The sequence below is a fragment of the Sander vitreus genome, chromosome 6, assembly GCF_031162955.1.
Source record: "Sander vitreus isolate 19-12246 chromosome 6, sanVit1, whole genome shotgun sequence".
Classification (NCBI taxonomy): Eukaryota; Metazoa; Chordata; class Actinopteri; order Perciformes; family Percidae; genus Sander; species Sander vitreus.
In genome coordinates, this window is record NC_135860.1 from 21707230 (window position 1) to 21731963 (window position 24734).

At 40.1% G+C, this 24734-nt stretch overlaps 1 protein-coding gene across 4 annotated transcripts in view; it reads right to left on the reverse strand.

Moving 5' to 3' along the window:
- Positions 1–1156: 1156 nt before the first annotated feature.
- The window catches only part of LOC144519913 (RNA-binding motif, single-stranded-interacting protein 3-like), a 137626-nt gene continuing 114048 nt past the window's right edge, over positions 1157–24734 (reverse strand). Inside the window, exons 8-15 of one of the 4 annotated variants that reach the window (XM_078253437.1) lie at positions 19026–19069; positions 14926–15022; positions 12473–12523; positions 6237–6353; positions 6010–6093; positions 5782–5868; positions 5103–5227; positions 1157–3947 (exon numbers count right to left, since the gene is read on the reverse strand). In XM_078253437.1, the coding sequence (XP_078109563.1) occupies positions 3944–3947; positions 5103–5227; positions 5782–5868; positions 6010–6093; positions 6237–6353; positions 12473–12523; positions 14926–15022; positions 19026–19069 (609 nt within the window). In that variant the 3' untranslated portion in view covers positions 1157–3943. Of the gene's footprint in view, positions 3948–5098; positions 5228–5781; positions 5869–6009; positions 6094–6236; positions 6354–12472; positions 12524–14925; positions 15023–19025; positions 19070–24734 lie in introns of those variants that run through there. The other 3 variants (XM_078253439.1, XM_078253438.1, XM_078253440.1) reach the window with 3 other exon arrangements.

Consider the following 24734-nt stretch of genomic DNA (forward strand, 5'->3'; position numbering starts at 1 on the left):
TGACTGTACTATATATATATATATATATATATATATATATATATATATATATATATATATATATATATATATATATAAGATAAGTCAGTGGAGTAGTTTGAGAAACTACACCAAAGAGTTAAAAATAGACACATTTCCAGTTTTCAGTGTAATCTCTACTCAGTGTTGCTATGAAAGATTTCTGAATGAGAGATAGATTTCAATCAGCAGAGCTTAGTTTACAAATATAAAGCATTGATGCAACAAGGTTATTTGAGTTTTTTGACTCAATTTTGTCAGTTTTGTAGATGAGTCCTAAGCATGGCTGAGAGGGAGCAATGAATCTGACTGACTGAGCTGTGTATGAAACACACTTGATAAGTACATCCAAAACATTTAATTGGTAGGTGACCAGCAAGTATTAGCAAATAAGAATGTCTTCCCAATATTGTACGGTCCTTGTTACATTATTGTTAAATGAGTTTCTTTTCTCAACAATAAACAATAAAGGCATTACAGAACATTTCATTCTATAGCAAAGAAAAGCGATTTCTTCACGACATAATTTCTTACTGAAAACAGCGTGAATTCAAACGTGTGTGTGTGTGTGTCTTTTGACATTCTGTATACATGGCTCTCTACTTGGGTATTGTTGTATTTGCACTTGAGAGAATTATGCATGATGTGTATGTAATGCACTGACTACTGTATTGGTCCTGTTTTGCTAATTCTCTATTCGGTATATAATAAACCTGCTAACTGTACCTTTTGTGGCTGCTGTAAGAGATTCAGGCTTCCGTGTTGCATCATTTACCTTACTGATTTTACCTGAGCTTGGCACGTTATTTAATTTAATACCAAACACTGGTGGCTTCTTCAAATCAAATTCATTAATTAACAGTGGATATATTAATGTACAACTACGCCTGTATGAATCTAAATGCCGCTTGTTTATCTGTGTCAACTGAGCAACTGTAGATGTCCTGGTGACCTGTTAAAATCACACACACACACACACACACACACACACACACACACACACACACTTTCACTCTTCCTCCAATAACCTCTCATCCCCTCCCCTCACATCTCATACTGTATACTCTCATACTGTGTACTACAGTGCACTCTAGTGGTACCGCCTTGTTCCTGCAGAATATACAGTACAAGGGGAGTATTGACTGTTTGAAACATTTTTTTATTGAAAGATTTGTCTAAAAAGAAAACAAAGAAAAGAGACATTTGAAACTACAGCAATATCCACTGGTTCTACAGACACTCTCAGAATCACAAGTTGAAAGACATGGAAGGCATGTGACCAAGCAAATAAAAAAATAGCATCATCAGTTATTTCTGTTGCATCTTCTTTAACACACCTGTACAAAAAAAGATCTCATAAATATTACTTTTGTTCTCGCTTTCTCTACTTTCTCTCTTCTTTCAATAATTTATTTTCCCATAGAGGTTTGTATCTGCTTGATTTTGGTTGAACTTTTTCTACGTGTCCATCTGTTCCTACATTGGCTTCTTATCATTGGTGGAGTGTCAGGTAGCTGGGTCTTCAAGGATTGACCTCAGAGCTTGTGTCAGCCAGTTAAAGTTCACTGATGCTCTCTTACTTAGTACAAATAATGCAGATTCGTATTACCAGCTTTTAGCAATCAAAGAAAATAGTATTCTGATTTGTTTTGTGTTTTTATGAGGGCTGCAACCAGGAACTCTTTCACTTGAGAAGAGGCACAAAACTTGTAGGATGCGTTTTACGCAGTCAAGTCATGGATAACAATTAACTGTCTTTATCTTGGCTTCAAGTGGTCAATTTTGAAAGTGTATCTCTTTCACACCCACCCACAAGACTGTCTCAATCCCCAATAATACAACGTGTTTAGCAGCTCACACATCATAATCAATTCTTTAAAAAAGACAAAAAAAGGCAACACAAAACGGAAAACAAAATCCTCATCCTTTTAGAATATACTGTACATAAGCTGAAATGATTTCATTCAACAGAAATGCTCTTTCCTCTATCAGAGATCATCGCCCCACTCACATTTTCAATGGCTTGTGTTTGGCAAGACGGCGGCGTAAAACAGTTTGTCTTATGGACTGAGACTGTGAATTTATATAATAATTAAATCTAGAGCAGTGGATTCCAAGGTTTCTTGAGAGGGTTCCAGGGGGTCCCCAGCAAAAAGGGGAATCATTTATTTTCACTATAATTCCATCCATAAGTACACAATGACAGAATGCATGACTATTTTGGTCATGAGTTTCACACACTTTCTGTAATAAAAAATCTTAAAGCAAAAATCTGGTCAGATGTTGGTCCGTGGTCTAGTGTGTGTCAGTTTAGGGGTCCTTGACGTAAAAGAGTTTGGGAACCACTGATCAAGAGCATTTCGGCTGGCCGTTATAAAAAGGACTTAAGGTTGGTCAATACAGCCTGAAGAGGATGTTGTTGGGCGTATACACAGGTTTAAAAAGTACATGCCAATATTCCACAGGATATAATGAGTTTTTGGCCTCTTTACCACTAAAGTATTATACCAATTTCCCAATTACATACCTACTTCGACAGATGTTACAGCGCCACTTTAGAGCATCACCACTTTTGATCACATGACAAACAAAACATCTCAGAGCATGCTCTTCTTGTTGAGGCAGTTGTGTTAAAGACCTACTGCATGTTCCAGTCCCCGATTAAACCATCTCACACACCAACACTAACAAGCAAGAAAAATCTCAGTTTCAGAGGTGAAAGAAAATAAAGAAAAAGCAACATACAGTAAGGAAGATCTCTTCACTACCTAGTTTCTTCATCTTTGGTATAAAATATGCCACCTGTCGGCTGCTTTTGTTCAACGGTTAAGAAAGACTCAAGAAACTGTCAACAGTTTTACTAAAACTATTGCTTTTTGCACATTTAAAAACCCTAGCATTTATTTCTGCTTTTTGTCAAAGTCAGAGATGTTCCTTTTTTAACTTTTCTGTTTGCGGTGAGACAAGCAAAGCAGGCAAAGCAAAAACAGTTTTTGAAAGGTAAAAAGACTGCATTTAAAAACAAAACAAAACATAATAAAAATGTGATGGAGAAATGGAACTTTTATCCCATGATTAAACCTAACTGCATTTCCCAGGAAGCAGTGTATTGACCCTTCCTACAAGTCGCATAAAAGAAGATTTTTTTCCCCCTCCCAACCAACATCAGCTGCACTGCAACACATAATTTAAAATCATCTTCATACAATTACAACCTTTTTTTATCCTGTACAAATAGCTTTGTAGATTTCATCTCAGTGGCTTGCGGAACTCTCCAAGAAGCTCTCAAATCATTCAACCACTCTTTTTTTTTAATAATTCAACACTATGGAAACATTTTTTTCCCCAAAGTTTGAGAAAATTAAGGCAATAAAGATTTACGAAAACATTGATATTCTAGAAAACTACTCAAATAATAAAAAGAATGAAAATAATGTAGCTTAATATCAAAGGAAGACAACCTGTTTTTTTTTTTTCTAGACTTTGCTTCCTTCCTTTTTTTTAATAAAAAATGTCTGAAAATCTACCTGCACATTCAAATGTTCTTTTTTTTCTGTACAGCTTGTTGGTTGAGTTTAGATTTCAGTCTGTCTTCTCTTTTTCCATTGGAGGCAAAGTCAAGTCTCACAGTGAGAAATGATAAACTCAAAGCTGCAGACTGCGTTTGATTTCATTGTCCTCAAGTTCAGTAAACCATCATTTCTTTTTCTTCGTTCAACCAGGTAAGAAATATAATTGATTTTTATTTTTTTCTTCATTTTGTCTTTTATTTGGTGCCCTTGCACAGTGGAAGCATTCTCCCCTCAGTGTTGCCCGTCACCTCTTTTTTTTTTTTGTCCCTGTTTCATTTCGATTCTCTTTGTGTCTCCAGCGCCTCGGTGCAGTCCTTCTAAAGGCAATGCAGCAATGATTCCTACCAATCTTGTTATCTAAAGGAGACAGAAAAACAAGTCAGTGAAAAAAGGGGTAACTGAGGAAACTGTGGACAATGCTACAGTCTCTACAGCAGGCACACATTCTTTGTCCGACCGCTGTGTGTAAAAGAAACCACCAGCAGGTTATCAGGGAGGCAGAAAAACAAGATGAATAAACACCAGGAGAAAGATAAAAATGTGTTTTACAAGCAAAGGTTGACATGATTCTGTGACCAAAACTACACAACATTTTGTCTGTGCAACTACACACTGTAGTCTTCCGTACCTACATACACACTATTCAACATGATTTATTTAACTTGTGAATCGCAACCTTAGCAAACACTGTTGTAGAACATTTTAAAATTGTAAGGAGAAGACAGTTTAATGCGTTCTCTGTCTGGCCTTTTCTACACACGTACGCTAAATAAAAAGTCGGTAAGACTTTCTATGTCAATAATGCATTATAAGCACATTCATAAGACTTTGTGATGCATTTATAAGGCTTTATAAAACTCTTAATACATTCTTATAATCATTCATGACAACTTATAACAAACTATATAATGTATTATAAGTGGTGGACATAATGTATTATAAGTTCAGCATTTATAATGCGTTATACCTCCATGCCAAAGTGACAACAGTGTTTGAAAGAAAAAAGGAGAATCTGAGTTCTGGGTTACACAGCACATTATGTCTAACTACAATAACTTCAGCCAGTTATTAAGACACAGAGAACTGCTCTAACATACTGTATAACTAATTTATACATTATATCTTTCTGAAATGGAATAATGTCTCAATAATACACTATAGCATGACTTTGTGAGCTTTACGTAAAGTGAGAGCACTGAATATATGTGCATGTAAATCTCTCTCTATGAATACATCTTTTAAAACTTATTTTCCATTATTAAGAAGGTAGCTTGAAGCTGTGTTTTGCATGAAATTGCTGTGTATGTGTACTGACAAATCTATGTGTAAAAAAGATGTATGGCGTATCTAGGTTATCACAGAAAATGCTGCATGCCACTAACTAAAGTGGAGAATGGAGAAAAAAAACTTGACAGTGCAACGCAGGAGTAATATCGCAATAACGTATCACCTCTGTACCAGCTGCACAGAAAGTTTGCATTACAGAGACACACGTCTAGTTACAACACTCACTTCGACTGCTGGTAAGAGTATGCTGTGGCATGATCTCCTGTATTCTCCACTGTTAAAGGCTGCTGCCCGCTGGCGTCCTGGGAGGAGGGGGCGGCTGTCTGTGAAGATGGGTCTGTCACCATGCCCTGACCCCAGAAACAAGTCAGATATGAAGCTTTCTCACACTGTTAGAATGTTTAATTTAGGACTCTTTGTTCCACACAGCACTGAAAAAAGGTTACTGAGAAAATACAGTTCAGCAAAGACAGGTATTGATTAAAAGTGATCTTCCAGCAGACCCAATCTCATTTCTGGTGCTCATTTTAGGAATTAAATAACAGTTCCTTGGACTTTTGGGAATTTAATATAATTAGTGGCTCACTCTGAATCACACAGACAGAACCACGACCTGATTCTGATATTATCAAGGCTTAAGTTCCCTCACTGGCAATAAATAAGTGACTGACACTGATGTCTCAGTATCAGTCTCTCATAGGTACCATTTTCTTTTTTTTCATGAAAGTGTGACCATTATAAACTACAGCTTAATTTACTAGCATCGAATCTATCCGAGAGGCACAATACGAGAGAATTATATGTGAATTATAGTGAATATTATTCTCTATATTCAAGTCATGTCAGCCCTGTAAAGCCCTATATAGGCTGCTGTTTAAAGTAAGTATAAGGCGTAACAACTTACTTCCACTGTGATGGCAGAGGCAGGCACTGCAGTGTACTGGGGAATGTAGGTTCCTTGCATAGGACCAGCCGCTGCAGCAGGCATGTACTGCAGAGAGGGGGGGGGGGAGATACAGACAGTATTATAATGTAGGCGCAGACAATTTGTCCTTTAGAATATCTGGATTAAAAGTACTGTCTGAGATTCTTGCGGAGGCATGTGGTTTTGTGACACTTTACAATACATTACATAATAGTTTGGCTTGGTCCCACGGTCATCGCACATTTCAGCAAACAGAAAAAGGCAATTTCCATGTGTGTGGCTTTGTGGTTTCTGCCGTGAGATAATTTCAATTACAGCTGATCATGGAAATCTCTACGGACTAATTGTATTGATTATATTACAACTCAAAAGATAAACACACACACATGCATGCCGAGCAAGATAGTTTAGAGGAGGCACAAGCTGAGACTCACGGTGCCTGTGGTGCCCAGAGACAGGTGGTTCATCTGCTGGGTGAGAGGAGCCATTACACTGGAGGGGTGAAGAGACAAACTGGGCTCTAGAGCCGTTGCTGGGGTGATCACAGCACCCTGAAGCAGGAAGGAAGGACACATAACAGTATAGACATTGTTGTACAAGGTGAACAAACTCTTATATGGAAAGCAACCAATGGGATCGATGAAACAAACAACAGGCTGTTTATGAAGTTTGGTTAAACAAAAATATTTAAACCAATCAAAGAAAGTCATATATGAAGGGATGGCGGGGGAGAACAAGAAAGCAAAAATGCATATTTCCAAAATGTAGAACTATTCCTTTAAATCAGTATAATCAGCAAAATATGTCACTTGATGTGTGTACTGCAATGGGAAATGAGGATGTATTTTATGCTATACAGCTGCTTTGTAAGACATTCAGCTAGTAGAAATACGTTAGTAAAAGAAAAAAACGTCCAACCCAGTTAAGTTTGATGACTGCAAAGGGTTTGCCGGTAATGCAGCCAGGCAGCCGGCTTGCCAGGCAGGTTTGACAGAACATGTGTCTGAATGAAGCAGAAAGGCATTTACTGTAAATCTCTTCGATGTGAAGGACTTTGAAGCCTGCTAACACCTTGATGTGCTGAGCTCTACTTTTCCAGTACAGCTCGACTACAGACTCAACAGCTCTTGTTTTAATAGGAGGCTTCTCGCCATAGATATCCTCGCACCGTGTGCTTAGATGCCTGGCAACATCCCTGCAGAGGTAAACACTGTTCATTTGTGATTGCTGTTTAACTGCACTTCCCATGAGCACAGACAGCATCAGTGGACGTGTGTCAGCATCACTCCAGAGAGCAGTCAGCACTTCTGTAGCTGCATGTTGAGACAAGATGTTAGAAGAACACAGGTATTAAATTTAGGTATTTTAGGCACCGGCCTAGCTGTATGGCAGTCGTCCTAACAGCTCTGTATCTGTAGGGTCTCATAGGGAGGCTTGCAACAACACAAGCACACATAGGTACACACACACACACACACACACGCCCACACACACAGTATTGAAAGTTCTAGCTGTGTGGAGCGTTCCTCTCAAAGGCGCACACAGTGTCAGAGTTGCTCACAGTTGCAAACCTGTAAGTGAAGATCCTTATGTCTGCAAGCTTCACACACACACACACACACACACACACACACACACACACACACACACACACACACACACACACACACACACACACACACACACACAGAGTACAGACAAGGATTGTCACAGCTGCTAACAGTGGTGAGTGCTCTTCCTCCTGACTGCTGTCATCATAGGGAGAACTGTTTGTGGAACACACCTATCAGAAATGCTCCCTCAACCCTGTCCTCAACATCACAAGTGAATGAGTGGCACTTTTTCCAAACAAACGCACACGCACACGCACGCACACACACACACACACACACACACACACACACACACACACACACACACACACACACACACACACACACACACACACACACACACACACACACACACACACAGATGCATCCACAGATCTTTCCACAAAGCTTTGGCTCCTGCAAGTAGATTTAGCAGCCAGAATCTAGCTACTGTAATTAATACCCAAGCTTTTCATCCATCTATATAATACGTTCTCTTGTTGAATTATTTCTCATCCTCCTTCGCTATTTCTCTCACTTCATCCAATCTCGCAGCAGGCTCCCATGCTGAGAGAAAGCTGCAGAAAGGAAACCCACAATAACTAATTGTCTGCTCTGATTTACAACTGTACAAGAATTAAACTTGCTATCTCTGCGTGTCGGCATGCAGACACTATGCGTTAGTTGGTGTGTGGTGAGTATGTAATTATATGTGGTAGATTGTGTCAGACATATTTTTTTTCTGTGGAAAGCAATAAATGAGTATGCAAGACAGACAGTTATCTTTTCCCCGAGGACAGAAGAGAGAAAAACACAAGATCTTCTTCAACTTTAAACTCTCTCTTTCTATTGCTCACTCCCTCCTGTCTTCATCTCCTCCTTTTCTTTTGCTGTCATTTTTCCAGAAGTCAAGTGAAGCTGACTAGCAGAATGCTGCAGGCACCATGCAGCATCAAATACACAGTATTGGTGATAATGACACCCATTTATCGAGAAAACCACTAACGGCTGCTGGTGTGACGGGAGCTCTGTGTGAGCATGCAAAGAGTTCCAGAGAACCGGCATTATTTGTTCTCTCTCAGGTGGTGTGATCTGAAAAGCAGATGTTTGGATTATTCCACAAAAGGATTTTCAATACTGAGACTACACCCTGGTCTTTGTTCTTTTTTTACATTGTGAAGCACAAAAGACTTTATGACATGAAGCAAAATTCAGGTAGTGCTGTGTCGTAAACTCTAAACATGTCCCCAAATGCATGCATGGGTTATGCACGCTGAGAGAGGCACACGTGCACACAAAGGATCCCAGCATAAAGAAATACCGGAAACAAACCGCGTATTGTGCACTATTCAAGGCTCAGAGATGTACTGATCTGTGCTTTCTTTCAACACCCCCCCTCCCCCCACCTTAGTCTGCTTAAATGGGTTTAACATAGCAATTTAACTCAGGAAGATCTGAAATCTCAATTCTTTGGATGTCTCATTACAGCGCTCCCCAATAAGCCCTGTTCCCTCTTTTTTGTTTTGCTATGCATAGTTAGGGTAATACATTAATTTCCTGTAGGGGGATTTGTGAATAATTATGCACAAAGACATCCTCTCACTAATTAAGATGTAAAGACAGCGAGTTCAAGTAATCTGGGCATTCCACCAAGGCTCGGAAACACAGTCCTTAAGGCACCACTGTGTGAATAGGTGTGTGTATCTGAATAAACCTATGTTGTGTGTGTCAATTGTGTGAGTGCATGTATGTGCACCTTCTTTATTCCTGGGGAACTTGCACTGTTTTTATTTTTATTTCTCTCATTCTAACCTTTTCATTAGAGTTATTCATTTCTTTAGTAACCGTGTAACTACAGTGTGTATCTGTGAAACCATGTGCAATTGTCAGTGATACACATAGCAACCCTCCCAAAAACTATAACTGTATGATGGACTGTTGACTGAGTGATGAGAAGAGGCGTGCTTGCATGCATCAACCTACATGTGTCAATGAGCGCACACTATTGTTGAAAGTTACCGGTCATTAAGCGAGGCACAGCAGTGAGGAAGCCTCTGCTGCCATAGGAACAGAATTAAGCCGCTGTGTCTCTCTCAGTCTCCCTCCCTGATGCAGCTTTAATTTGCTGAGCTTCTTCTGTATCCAGGAAATACAATGACTAGCCTTCGCCTTTGTTGTCTAACAGGGATTTGACTATGCAGAGACAAGGCTGGGGAAGAGGCGCACACAGCCCAGACATGCTTTTGCAGCCGTTGTTTTCTTTTCATTGTTCTCGATTTATTCTTTGTAATCCCTTCTTTCCTTTCCTTCCCCTGCGCCTGCCTCTCCCTTCTTCTCTTCTATCTCTCTCTGTCTTCTCCCAAGTCTTACGCAGTCATATCAAGGGGCCTGCCAAATAATTAGACAAGACATTTGTTTGAAAACACATTTTCAGAAGGGTATTATGCTCTCTCACAGACATAATTTTAATCAGACATGACAACATAATGCTTTCAGGAGTTGGCAGACAGACACAGAGGAAGACCGATAGGATAACAGAACTATAGAGAGGGGGACAACAGAATTTGGAACTAATTTAAATACAGTATTGTATTGTGACAGTATTAGCTGGAATTCCTCAGTGCACGGCCGATATACCATATATGTGCTACTGCCTCTATCTTCCACCCCCCTACAGCTGACAATTTCAACAGAGCATAACTGCATTTTGCAGGAATAAAACGTGATATTGCAAGAAAACAACTTACTAACACTTGTGGTCAAATAAAATTCTGGATGATAAAATCTGTTTTGACTATTGTCTCTTTGTAAGAGAAGCCAACTTTATTTTCTAGAAAATATCGGAAAGGAGCCTGCTGTACTGTAAATCCTACTTCTCCTTTACACAAACCTGGAGCAGACAGTGTCATCACGGGCCATGATGGCCATGATGACTGAAATCCTCATTGGATTGTGCAATTGTCTCCCTCACTTTCTGACTGATAGAGATGTTCCCTATAAAAAAAATGTGTAAACTACAGTGAATTGTATTCCTTTCCCCTTCATATGAACCCTTTCCAGGACAGGTGTGTAATCAAAACACCTGAGTATAAAAATGAAATGCATGTTTTACAGGCTAGTTTAACATTTCTTCTCAGAGTTAATATAAAATTACCAAAGTACACTGTAGCCGAGCAGAACCACTGGAACTGTGAACTTCTGATGATTACATGTTTAAGAGGTGATTAAGGTTTATTGTTCATCTGAAGCACTTTCAAGGTTATTGTGTGTTCCCGAAATGAATCTATAATTTTCTTATTCCTTAAAACCTGTTGATAATAATCAACCAGTAAGTGAGTTTGAACTGCTGAGATCTTTCACCTGCCAGGCATGCAGCAACAACATACCTCACTTCTTCTGACAATTAAAGGGAGGACTCTGTCCTGCATCTGGACAGAAGTGTAGAGATGTTATACAGTATGTTAGGGTAGTTAATGTATGCCAGACAGACAGGACGTCAGCTGAGGCTTTACATTGAGCTCAGAGCGAAGCCTGCGGAGGCTCTAAGTTACTATAGCTGTATACAGTCCATGGCTAAAGGAGAGTCTGAAAGTGAGTGTAAATTTGCGGTGATACTGTATTGACTGTACACCCATATACTCACAGGGAATATACATGACTTGACGTGTAAATATATGTGTGGGTGTGTATTACAGTACAAATATGATCAGTAGTTACAGATTAAAATTGAGTTTATATTAGTATAATGTTTACAACTACAGTTAGTAGCAGTGGGAAAATGTAACTAAGTAAATTTACTCAAGTACTGTACTTAAGTACAAATTTGAGGTACTTACTTAACTTGAGTCTTTTCTTTTCATGCCACTTTCATGCCATGCATGCTACTCCATTACATTTCAAAGGGAAATATTGTAATTTTTACTCCACTACATTAATCTGACAGCTTTAGTTACTAGCTACTTTACAAATTAAGATATTTGATATAAATGTAGTTTATGTTTAATTATAAATTAAACTACCCACCAATATAACGGCCTACAAGTCCAGCTGAAATGATTAGCTGATTAAACACTTAGTTGATTGACAGAACTGTTTTGATCGTTTCCAGTTTCTAAAATTTGAGGACTTTTCAGCATTGAGTACTTTTACTTTTAATACTTTAAGTACATTTTCCTGAGGATACTTACATACTTTTACTTAAGTAACATTTTCAATGCAGGACTTTTACTTATAACAGAGCATTTTTTACAGTGTGGTATTAGTACTTTTACTTAAGTAAAGGATGTGAATACTTCTTCCACCACTGCTTAGTAGTAATGCTTTGTACCTGTAGTTTCATTTCAAACCAGCAGGGGACAACCTTTTTTAATGTATTCCAGCCTCTGTTCCGCTGAGCTCTGTGAGCTGCTGTGAGGAGGTTATTCAGTGGCTGATTCAGCACGGTAAGACTCTGATGCAGGGTGTGCATTTTTTTTGGCCTGGGTTTGGCTCTCACATGCTGTATTTGTTTCAAACTGTATGTCATTTTTCTTTTATTATTTGGCTTATTGCAATTATTCAGTGACTTGTGCCATTATCTGCACTGACATACGAGTTTAAAATGAAAAAATAAAAATAATTTTTTTTTTTGTAATTAAGTAATGTATTTGAAACACAAGAACATCATGGAGTCAGCAAATGTTGACATCTTGCAGCTAGATATAATATCCAGAAGTCTCTTTATCAATGTAATTAGTGACATTAAAACTGTTACAAAGCAATTATACTGTAGTGAGCATTATAGCACAAACAAGAATGTGGTTTCTTAGATTTGTTTCATAGATCCTGTGGCAGCCAATATGACAGACATTCACATTACTTATCAAGCTTTTTTAAATGTGCATTGCTCAGAATCTTGAATGTTTTCAGATTGGCAGACTAAGAAGCCCATAAGGCCTAAGTGCTAGACCCGCTGACACACTGATGACAAGCAGCAATGGAAAAAAGAGGCATGAAAAGTGCTGAAAAATGTAGAAAATGACTGAATTAGAAACATATAACTCAAAAATTAAAGGAGAGGATGGTTAAAAAAAACTTACTGTAGGTTGCATAACATACTGTTGATGTGGCATCCAAGACGTACTCTGAACCTGTGGAGTAGGAAGTAGCAGGGGAGGGGTGAAGAGGGGAGATGAGAAGATGCAGCAAAGGTAGAGGTGATGACATTAAGAGCAGACATGACGAAGGAAATGGAAAGAAGAAAGATGGAGAGTAGAAAGGAAGTAAAAATAAAGTAATTAAAGAAGGAGGGGATGGGCATGAGTAGGGGGATGCAAAAGGGAGGTCAGGAAGAGATGAGACGAAAGGGAAGATCAAAAAGAAGATTGTTACAAGTGGACAAAAAATTGAGGAAGAGAGAACATATAGAAGGACAATTGGAAGACAGAATGACAGGAAGGGGGAGAAAATTAGAAAACCAACGAGGAGAAGAGAGAAAATTAATCATTAGCTCAAGTCTTTACAAGCCCATTTCAGAGCCTCAGTCCCTGCGGCAGGGCGTCCTAAAAAATATTACAGCAGTAACTGAGGGTCCACTATACAGTATGTCATGTTGTAATTACAAGAGGATATGAAGACCACATAGAGCAATACAGTCTAATAATTACTGCTTCACATTGGAGGTTTCATCATCAAAGCCTGTCTTGGCCACGAATCACCACTTTCATCTCCTACTGCCCAATCCTAACATCAGGAGGAACAAGTCCCAGAAGGCCGCTTTGTCATATGTAAAACAGGGCATGCATGTGTATAGTAATTATATGAGTGCATGTGTATGTTCGCTTACCTGTGTCTGTCTATGGGGAGTTAACGTAATGCAAGGTAGGTCAATTCCTTCTTGTGATTTCCTCAAAAAGCATTATGTGACTGTCTCTGTGTGTAATTCTGCACTGCACAGGTGTGTTTGTCTTTGCATTTGTCTTTCTCGTTTACAGCAGTGTTTCGTGCTAGAGAAAGTAAGTAAGTCAAATGTATTTATACAGCGCTTTTCACAGACAGTGTCACAAAGTGCTTGACAATGTGCATAGACGATAAAACATATTAGAAAATTGTCTAAGAATAGAATAAAGTACAAATACAACAGATAAAATGATCAATAAATAAAAGACATAGGTTACCCAAAAGCTAGCCTGAACAAGTGAGTCTTCACTTGTCCTTAAAACAGTCCACATTCTCAGCAAACCTAATGCTGGTTGGCAGAGCATTCCAGAGTCTGGGTGCCATAGTGGCAAAGGCTCTATCCCCACATGTCTTCAGACGAGTGCGTGTCGTGGATAGCAGATTTTGGTTGATAGAAAGCCTTTGGGGAAGGACTGGTATTTGTTTTAAAGTCTACGTGTTTGACAAACCGAGGATCAAGTACTGAGTCAATCTCTCAAAGAACCGCAGCTACATCGGCACCCAGCTTTGACATGAATTGGTATGGTTTGTGCGTGTGGAAGAGAGGATGTGACACATGGGAACAGAGCGAGAGAGACAAAAGGAGGATTTGTGCGAAGAATGAAAGATTGATGGGAGGAGTGCTGCAATATAAGCCTGTGTTTTATCATTGCTAGACTAAGAATTGTCAAGTTATGTGTTAAAGTCTCTCCTGAGAAAAGACAAGCTCTACTTGCTTGACCTGTCCAGGGACTACACACAGGACAACAGTGAAAAGAGTTAGTAATTCAACACATTTTAAATTAATTTAAATTTGAATTTAAATTTGTGCCAGCAAATCCCATGAAAAGACCAAAACCAACAATGTGTTAGTCTGTCTCTCCATACTTTCAGACTTCTCTGTGTGTTTCATTCAGCATGAAGCCCCATTCATTCCTACAGAAGACAGACATCTTTAAATACAGGTCGCAAATATCTATTTCATTTTCTATAAAGGCTGAGTAATTTTCTTAAACAGCTGGGAACTGTAGTTTTTAGCAACACTTAACAGTTAAACAAGAGAAAATATTATATGCATTTCGTGGGGACTGTTCTGAGCTGCGGATTAATACACATTTGGTGTGCTAGTGGTTTTGATCTTTTCATGGGATTTGTTGACAATTGGAAAAATATAGAATATCACTTATCCTTTACAACCACATATTTACATACTATTCAACCAAAGCTCCGCTCCCATGTATCTCTACAAAACTTCACTTTGCTATTGCTATCAGGTTGCATTATATGTCAGTGGGATGCAGTATATTGGAGCTATGTCTGACTTTGATTAGATGCTTTCTTAACTCTGTTGGCTGGCCAGAGAGCTATAGCAAAGTCAAAATGACATGCCTGAAGCTTGTACTTGGGTGCTTTGCAGTAGTGGCTAGGACAAGACAAAACAGTCTACTAAAGTACCCTGAATTTGGAAAGAAAGCAACATAATGAAACCATCATTTTAGCAATAACGTTATTAATCTAAAAACACAACTCTAACATGCCCTTGTCAATTTCTAGAGCCTTTACAGGATTTCAAAGCTTGGTGTAACCCAGCAAACATCAGAGATGGTCTACACACCTGATATGTGGAGACGGGAGAGGCAGCGATGAAGGGTGTGATTGACGTCTGTGCAATCATCCGATTGGTGGAGATGCTGTATGGAGAAGAGTAGAACCTATAGAAACAAACAAGAAAAGGTTTAATTTTGACGTCATTAATATCGCCAAACCTAGAAGCGGGGTAAACCTAAAGCAAGAACATGTTAAAAGACCGTACAACGTTAACAAAAATCAGTCAAGAGGCTTCTCTGCACAAACAGTTTTAGCTCTCCAGGTGTAGCCACATGCAAAGGTGAAAATGTGCCTTTTGTACTCTGTTTTCAACCACCCAGTGCACTTCAAGACACCACTGACAAAATGGATCAGACATCATCAAGGCTGTCATAGAAACAATAAATATTGCAGCTCCACTCCACTCCGTGCTACACCATCAAAGATGTCTTCGAATGAGACTTGACATTGCACCGGAATGCACATCATGTTACAAAGCAGTCTGCTCCACTGCTATACATAATAATGAATTATCACCTTAACGTGTAAGTGGATGAAATATTTCAATATTGCCCTTTATGTTCTGACCTATGCATATTCTAATTGGGAGATAAATACATCTGCATTTAGTAATCGGTTTACTTCTATCCCTATACCTTTGTTTGCCCTTCTGATTTTGCTCCATGTCTTTTTTTTTCATTTCACCTCCTCAACCCTGCAGCAGCAGAATGCCGTCCCTCGCAGTGCTTTATTTATCATTGTGTACCTAGAGAGGACATGTTTCATCCGCCAGGCCGTGTTGCTGTGCCCGATCGATCCCAACGTGTCTGTTGACTGAATAACGGAGCAAGGGAGGGGAGAAAGAGAGAAGCAGAGACAGAGAAAAGCCCTCCCCTATATACTGTGTCTCTAACATAGCCACAATTGTATAAAAAGGTACAAAAGGTTTATTAGATTATGAGGGTGAATGGCCTTTTGTAAAACTGAGGAGACATGTGCGGTTGTTGACTTTGTAGAGGGAGGGACAGGAAAAGGGAGGGAGAGACAGACAGACAGACATACAGACAGACAGACAGACAGACCCCTTCAAACCCAGAAGTTCTCAGCATGAGTGGAAAATACAGGAATTTTTTGTGGTGGACACAAAAATAAAACATCCAACAGACCACACATGACACACATACAGAAAGTTAAAAGAATAAAGCATGTCTTTTCTTCTCAAAAAAAAAAAAAAAAAAAGTACAAAAGTGTTTTGCTTAAGTGGGGGAGAAAAGTACTGAAACATCAAACACACTGTTGGTTTACTTTTAAGGGTTACTTCAAACTACTTCTGCCAAATTTCACAATACTCATTTGCCGTATTTCATTCATAAAGAGCTGTATCACACATAATAGAATATACAATATCCACTCTATTCTTACAACTTAGCTGACAGCCAGGCTCAGCAACCAGCCAAAGACAGGAAAACACAGATGGATACTTCACTGTGACACCAGCACACACCTTATTTCAAGGGTGAAATGGGTTGCCGAGGTGGTCACCCGCTTCTGTTTTAACATTACATTTGTTCAGTGAGTGATGGCACAAGCGGTGTTGAACTCAGCTGCTAGATGCAAACCCTCAGGTATTTTTAAACAATTGCAGTCCTGGCCTCAAGGATGCAGCTGGTTTCCAACTGCCTGCGATAAGCTCCAGAGCGTGATTGTGCTTCACACGGACATCTAGCCTCCCTGTTGGATTTATACGCTCTACTTGGTGTGTTGAAGCCTAAGTAGTAGTACATGAAGAGTATAGCTACAATGGTTACTCTCTACTTTTCCTAAATGCACCATGGTTCACTTCCTTGGCACCAGAAAGAGAAATCACATGAATTATTCGCACTATATATTTTCTCTGTTCAGCTCTGGTTCATACGCAGGTTGATTGCGTGTTCTATCTTCGGTGTGTTGACATTGGCTCAGCTTACACTGACATAGATTTTCTTGAAATTTACTTTTGCACCTTTCAACTCTGGATCTTATTGATATTTTTCAACCTTATACACCACCTAAAATTGAGAAGTTTAACAGATAAATAGAGGATGGTTGGAAAAATAACTGGAACATGTTTGTCAAAATGGTGATCAGCGACAAGAAGAACAAAACTCTTCTACTGATCATGCAGCAGTGCCAATCCATCTTTGTGACTGTACAGTGAATGTATGACTTGCATTAGAGATACTGTATTACTGTCACTGATGAATACAAATGAGAGAACGCAGCCGGGTTATTCAATATGGTTCTCTGATTGTGTTTATTGTATTTTTCATTAGAGTGATGTGTATTGAGAGAGATATATAGTAGGTAGAGGACAGATGCAAGGTTATTGATGGAGGCTATTAGCCCTGAGCAGCACGCTGTCCATAGGGACTCCAGCACGGCTGTTTAAACAATACACTAAAACATGTAATTGCGAATAGAACATCACTACAGGATTGAATTTAAAACCTCTCCGTGAGTCCCTGGTGTGACCTAGCCGCACTGTCAGGAGTTTGCCCTGAAAAATTAGCCAATGATTTAGAGCCAGCCTCAGTGACTTTTCAGTGGAGAAATGTGGGGGAGCATGCTAAAATATACATGTGTATGTGCAATGTGTGTGGGCAGGAGACACAGAGGAAAGGGAAGACAGACAGAGAGGCAGAATAAGAGAGGTAAGAACAGAGGCAGAGAGAACTAGACAGAAGGACGGAGAAACAAAAGGACAGCAAATAGTCCAGATGGAGGAGAGAGATTGAGAAAAAGAGAGCCAGAGAAAGTGAATTTTATGTCTCCTTGATAAAAGAGAGGACAGGCTATATGCCAAAGCAGTCTGGTTGGTTGCAACACATGTTTCCAATAACATCAGATTGGCATCAGACCCTAGAAACCAGCCGTCCTCAAGCTTGGAAAGACTCACAAACCTGTAATTGATTCGTACCCTTCCCCTCTCCTTGGGCTGACTTTACTTTTGCCTTTGCCCTCCTCTTGACCCCGCCCCGGCCATCCCTTTTTACGCAACCCCCTTCCCTCCCTGCTTTTTCGCCTCTCTAATTAGCTACATTAGCATTTCACAGTTCTAGTGCTTCGCCGGAAGGAGCTCCGATGACTGCGGGAGAGAGGTCGGGGAGGGTTTAAGCACCACAAGCGCACAGGTGCTCACGTGTGAGCATGCATTTATACATGCACGAACACGCACACATACACAAAGACACTAGAGAAGAGCGAAAGTAAATCATCTGCTTGGAAATGGAGAGTAGGAATTATAAGAAGAAAGAGACTACAGACAACGTGTAGGAGAAAGGGGAAGAGATGCAAGAGTCGAAAACAGTTTAAAGAAAATGTAGGAGGTGGTCAGAGAAGCACAAGAGGGCTGGTATAAAGGTGTTGTGAAGAAAGTAAAGGGAATTACAATGTGTTGAGCACAACAGGACAACAGTAAAAAAGAGGAGAAAAGAGGGAAAGTAGGGATACAAAGTGGGACTGAGCCGACAAGGAGGAGAAGAGAAACAAAGAGCTGGAGGGATGTGTCTCCTGGGATCGCATCACCAGCAGCATTCCTAGCAGACAGCAACGATCTCCAATTTCCCCCTGAAACAGGCAGACACTCGGCTCTCTGCATTAAGCCTGAGAGCACTGCAGATAGCCTGAGCTGACGAAAGTCTTACAGTGGCACTGCAACACCGCTCAGCTTCCCTGTCTGCAATCAAAACCTACATGTCTGACAGCTTGTATGCATAGGTGCATTAATAAATACTCCATCTGCATCAGTCAGATGTGAGAATGAGGGCAAGAGCATGCAACGAGTGTGTGTGTGTGTGTGTGTGTGTGTGTGTGTGTGTGTGTGTGTGTGTGTGTGTGTGTGTGTGTGTTAATGACCCGTGTGTCCTGTATCTGTTTGAATATGTGTTCATGTTTGAGGTCTTGTGCATATTAGTGCTGATGGTTGGCTGATGTGTGTGTTCATCTTTGCAGCTTTGCTACTGTGGGAGGGTGTAAGGTTTGCAAAGGCTCATAAACAGGTGCTATACAAATATTTGGCACAGAATGTGAAAGTTTGCAGACATCTAAAGTTGTAGAAGTCGAAAATCGGAGAAAAAAAACTCTACGTACCCATTCTGCATCGCTGTGGGATCATACGTCAACGCCATACCACTCTGGGGAAAGAGATAAAGAGAGAAACATAAATATTTCATATGCCTTTTGTGTTTACTCTCTCATTAAGATATTGATGTGTAAACATGTTATTTGATGGTGTAAAGACAACATATAGAGGGAAAGTAGAATTATTTGTGATGTAAAATAAACAATGAACACAAAAGCTTTGATTTAAAATTTAATAATTTAAACAAGTGAGTGAGATACAAGACCTGCTAAATAAAGAACAATTGATAATGTCCGCAAAAATCTCAAATGAGCCAGTTAAAAGCACTCATGTTCAGTAAAATAATGCTGCATGAATTGGTGTGAGCTTGTGGACCAATTAAACTGTATTTATTGTTTTCAAAAATAGTAAAATAAACACAAAGGGGACATTGAGAGATGTTTGTTATATCCCTGACAGTGCTACTGCATAATAGGGATGTAACAATACACTCCTGATTCAATGCACTCATAGTATTTTAAACTAAGTTTGACTAAAAGTAACACATGAGAGCAGAAGATTTCTCATTTATTGCTATGTAGCCATTACATGCTATTTTTTAAAATAGATTTTCGTAAAATAAATGCAAAAAACAGAATCTCTTTCATCAAAATATAAATTAGCTTGTTTCACAAAACGCTCCCTACTGTATATAAAAATAGATAGAATAATAACAAATGTCTTGGTTGGACCAACTTTCTCCAAACACCGCAAACACCTCTTTTTAAACCAAATGTGGTAAATGCTTGAACGGCTGTTTGAGGATTACATCTGCCTCTCACTACCCAGCAGAGTAGACCCATTACCGTCTACCGACCCAACCGATCAACGGAAGACACCATCGCACACATTCATCATACCCTCCTATCTCACCTGGAAAAGAAGGGAAGCTATGAGAGATTGCTGTTCATTGACTACAGTTAGCGTTTCACACCATAGTTCCCTCCAGGCTTGTCACAAAGCTCAAGGACCTGGGATTAAACACCTCACTATGCATGTGGATCCCTGACTTCCTGACACACCTCTTTTACCCTCATCCTTAACACCGGAGCACCCCAGGGCTGTGTTTTGAGCCCCCTGCTGTACTGCCTGTACACACACGACTGTGTAGCCACATTTGATTCCGATACCATCATCAAGTTTGATGACGACACAGGTGGTGGGCCTGATCATAGAGCAGCAGCAGAGAAGGAACTCTCAAGAGGGTCCTGATGAGGAACATCGCTGCCTGGTACGGAAACAGCACCGAATGAGATCGCAAGGCCCTGCAAAGAATGGTTGGTTTGGCTGAACATACAATAGGCAGTGCCCTACCCTGCCTAAAGGATATTTACACCTGCCGCTGCAAGAATAAAGCTAGGAGAATCATAAGGGATCCCAACCACCCAGATAACAGCCTTTTCTCCCTGTTGAGGTTGGGAAGAAGGTCCAAACAGTCAGTGACAGTGGCCATGATCAGTAAAGCCCAAACTTCATTTCAATGACTGCAACTTGCTAAAAAAACAACAGCAACTGCTATGCAACTGAATGTCTCCATTTTATAACTACAAAAATCAATACACAATACATTGTTACACCCCAACTGCAGGAAGTGCTGGAACAACAAGCGGACACCATACTGTAATTATCATATAGCAATCTCAGCCAGTTCTAGGGCTTACTTATCACTACACTACTCAGTATACCCAAAAAGGAAAAGGTTTCTCTGCATTATATCAGTATCAGAAAAAAACCCAAAGCTACAAGAGTGTGTCCTTCCTCCTCTCCATTAAAGGAACACGCCAACTTATTGGGACTTTAGCTCATTCACAGTATCCCCCAGAGTAAAATAAGTCCATACATACCCTTCTCATCTCCGTGCGTGTCGTAACTCTGTCTGACGCACCCACCGCTAGCCTAGCTTAGCACAGATCCTGGAGGTAACCGGCTCCATCTACGGCAACATTTACCTATTTACACGTTTTGATTTGTATAGTCACAACGTGTACAAATAACAAGGTCACATGAGACACAGCCATCTTCTAACCGTATACATACTGGGAACTATTCTCAGAAGGCGAAGCACTGCTACTTGGGCGGAGTGATTAGGGTTAACTCTGAGCAAACTCCAGGCGAACCCACTGCTCCTCACCATGGGGCTTCTCAGGTGCTGCGAGCAAATCACTCTGCCCAAGTAGCAGAAGTAGCAGTGCTTTGCCTTCTGAGAATAGTTCCCAGTTTATATACGGTTAGAAGATGGCTGTGTCTCATGTGACCTTGTTATTTGTACATGCTGTGACTATACAAATCACAACATGTAAATAGGAACATGGTGTTATTTTGTCACTTATTGGGAGCAGTAGGCTAGATGAAGCTGGTTACCTCCAGGATCTGTGCTAAGCTAGGCTAGCGGTGGGTGCGTCAGACAGAGTTACGACACGCTTGGAGATGAGAAGGGTATGTATGGACTTATCTAACTCTGGGGGATACGGTGAATAAGCTAAAGTCCCAATAAGTCGGCGTGTTCCTTTAAATGTTGTCCCTATTAAGTCAAGTGTTTATCATTAAGTGACACGTCTGTGACTCTGAATATAAATAATATAAATCTGTCTCACTTCCTCTATCATGTGCTAATGAAGGAGACTGTACTTCTTGCTGCTGAGCTTTGAAAATGATCCTCATCAACTTGACTGCCTCTTGGCAATGTTGGAATAGACTTAAAACAACAATGGTGTTTTTAGTCTAAACTTTCGCTCCCCTGCTATCTGCAGCCTTACACAAGTCATTTGGACTGGAGTATGCCCTACTTCTGAACTTTGCTGCGATGCTTGTTCTTTCCCCCCAAACACTGTTTCTAGCCAGGACTGGGGGAATATAGACTGTACAAGCAACATAAAGGACTGCCAAACATTGATGACATCAAATAGCAGAACATATGTATTCCAAAGCCCAGGATTCATTTTCATAGCAGCTTTTTTACATCTGATTTAAAGCTGAAAGCTGAATTTGTATTTGCTGCTGGTTCTTTTGAATTGTCTTTTTGAAAAGTCTCAGAAGTTTCCTTCATCTGACAGCAAAGACAACATTCTCATTCAAACTCACTGCTGCATAATCTCATCATCATCTATCTCCCTGTGTGTGCATTCACAATGAATCCTCATTGATGGATTACTTAAAGTGCTCATATTATGCTCATTTTCAGGTTCATAATTGTATTTAGAGGTTGTACCAGAATAGGTTTATGTGGTTTAATTTTCAAAAAACACTATATTTTTGTTGTACTGCACATTGCTGCAGCACCTCTTTTCACCCTGTGTGTTGAGCTCTCGGTTTTAGCTACTGAGTGAGGCATCGCACTCAATCTTAGTTGGGAGTCACACATGTGCAGTAGGCCTACCTAGGTAAGGACTACTAGCTAGTCAGTTGCAGAGTATGAGGGCGTGCCATGCTAGCAGCTAGGCAAGCATTATAACGTGTGTTACAAAGTGACACACGTTTGTCACGGAAGTAAAGGCTGGACTACAATAGAGCTGTTTGGAGCAGTTTGTGAACAGTGTTTTCTCTGGAAGATGGTAAGTCCCTTTCGGGTGGACTTTGGGCTTTTTCACTTTGTAAACCTATAATGTGCCCAAAAATATATATAACACAATAAAGGAAAGGGAAAAAGCCAAAAAGCATAATATGAGCACTTTAATGGACCTACCTGGAACAGGCCCAGGGGCCCAAAGGGTCAGGGGGCCCCTGGAACCAAAGCATCTGTTTAAAGTTACTGTTAACATCTCTTCAAACATCTCTTCTACAAAGAGATGCAAAACAACTACAAAGAGACATAAAATCACTACAGAGAGACACAAAATGACTATGAAGAGATACAAAATGACGATAGAGAGACACAAAGCAACTACAAAAAGACACAAAATGACTACAGAGAGACACAAAACAACTACAAAGAGACATAAAATGACTACAGAGAGACACACAATGACTACGAAGAGCCACAAAATGACTACAGAGAGACACACAATGACTACGAAGAGACCCAAAATTACTACAGAGAGAGACATAAAATCACTACAGAGAGACACAAAATGACTATGAAGAGATACAAAATGACGACAGAGAGACACAAAGCAACTACAAAAAGACACAAAATGACTACAGAGAGACACAAAACAACTACAAAGAGACATAAAATGACTACAGAGAGACACACAATGACTACGAAGAGCCACAAAATGACTACAGAGAGACACACAATGACTACGAAGAGACCCAAAATTACTACAGAGAGAGACATAAAATCACTACAGAGAGACACACAATGACTACGAAGAGCCACAAAATGACTACAGAGAGACACACAATGACTACGAAGAGACACAAAATTACTACAGAGAGACACAAAACAACCAACAACACAAGAGACAGGACGTGTCATTTGTACTCAGGTTTCTGGGTGTCTTTTTTATATGTGTGAGTGATTGTATGTGTAATATCTGCTCATGTCACAGTCCCAAGGCCAGACTCATTTAGGAGTGAGAGGTATTGGAAGATTAAGGTCGGCTGACTGAGTGTGAGGCCGCAGTGAGGCCCCTTTCAAAGCACCTCCACGGCCAGATGCCTCTATTAGTCTGCCTAGACCCGGAGACTTGGCTCAGACAAATGCATAAACCTCAGAAGAGATGCCTTCCTTTAGCAAGGCCAAGTGGGGCTTGTCAGAGGTTGGGCCACTGACAAATGTGTGAGGAATCCCACTGAAGGCACTGATCATTTATTTCAAGTACAGCTGACACTTCACAAATGTTCACACCATGATAGAAAAAAACAATGACTAACACCGGGGCCTCTAATGTTACCTAAACCCTAATGTGATTTGTGTTTGCTTTTACAAAAACAAAAACTGCAATGGGTGCCTGCTACACACATGAGGGTAATGCACATAATGTGGCATCCTGTTTTTGTTGTGGCGGCTCTTGTTTAAGCCCACAGTTGTTTCAGCCTGGTTCTATTTCATTTCACTTCACCACCCTGCTCTTTCCCAACCTCCATGTTATGCGAATGTTGGGAAACTGTTAAAAACTGCACTTGGTGTGTAGGTGGCAACGTTATTATTCACTTTCCCTTGTTCTGTAAATTAAAGCTTTGGTATCGACACTAACAACTTCTGAACTCCCTACATTGTGCAACAGTCAATCTGCTTTCAATCCACTGCACACGGTTTCATTTCTTCTGTAGATGACAGACTGGAGGTGGGAGTTTCAACAAAGGGAAAAACAACTTGGCATTGGGATCTTGCAGAAACCTTGTATTTTAAATTTAACAACCTTTATACATGCAAGCTTTCATACTGTCAGCAGCATCTCTAAATCTGCATACAGACTGTTATTGGAAATGAAAGCTGATAATGACACAGTAGGGGGGCCTGTCAAGTAATTAAAACTTGGTTATAAACTGTGAAAAAGAAACTGATGTCAAAGGGAACATCAGCCATATATTTAAAGTTTATTTAAATGGCGACCTTTTAAGCATGATTTATGCTTCTGCGTTAAATCTAGGCCGTAGCTACGTACGTAGGTACGTGGAGACAGGGACCCTTCGCCGTAGCCTGACGTGCACCTCTCGGAAAATGTAACTACACGTCGCGGCAACACACGTCACTCGGCCGTGGCTTTGTAGCGTTGCATTTCCACCCTACTCAT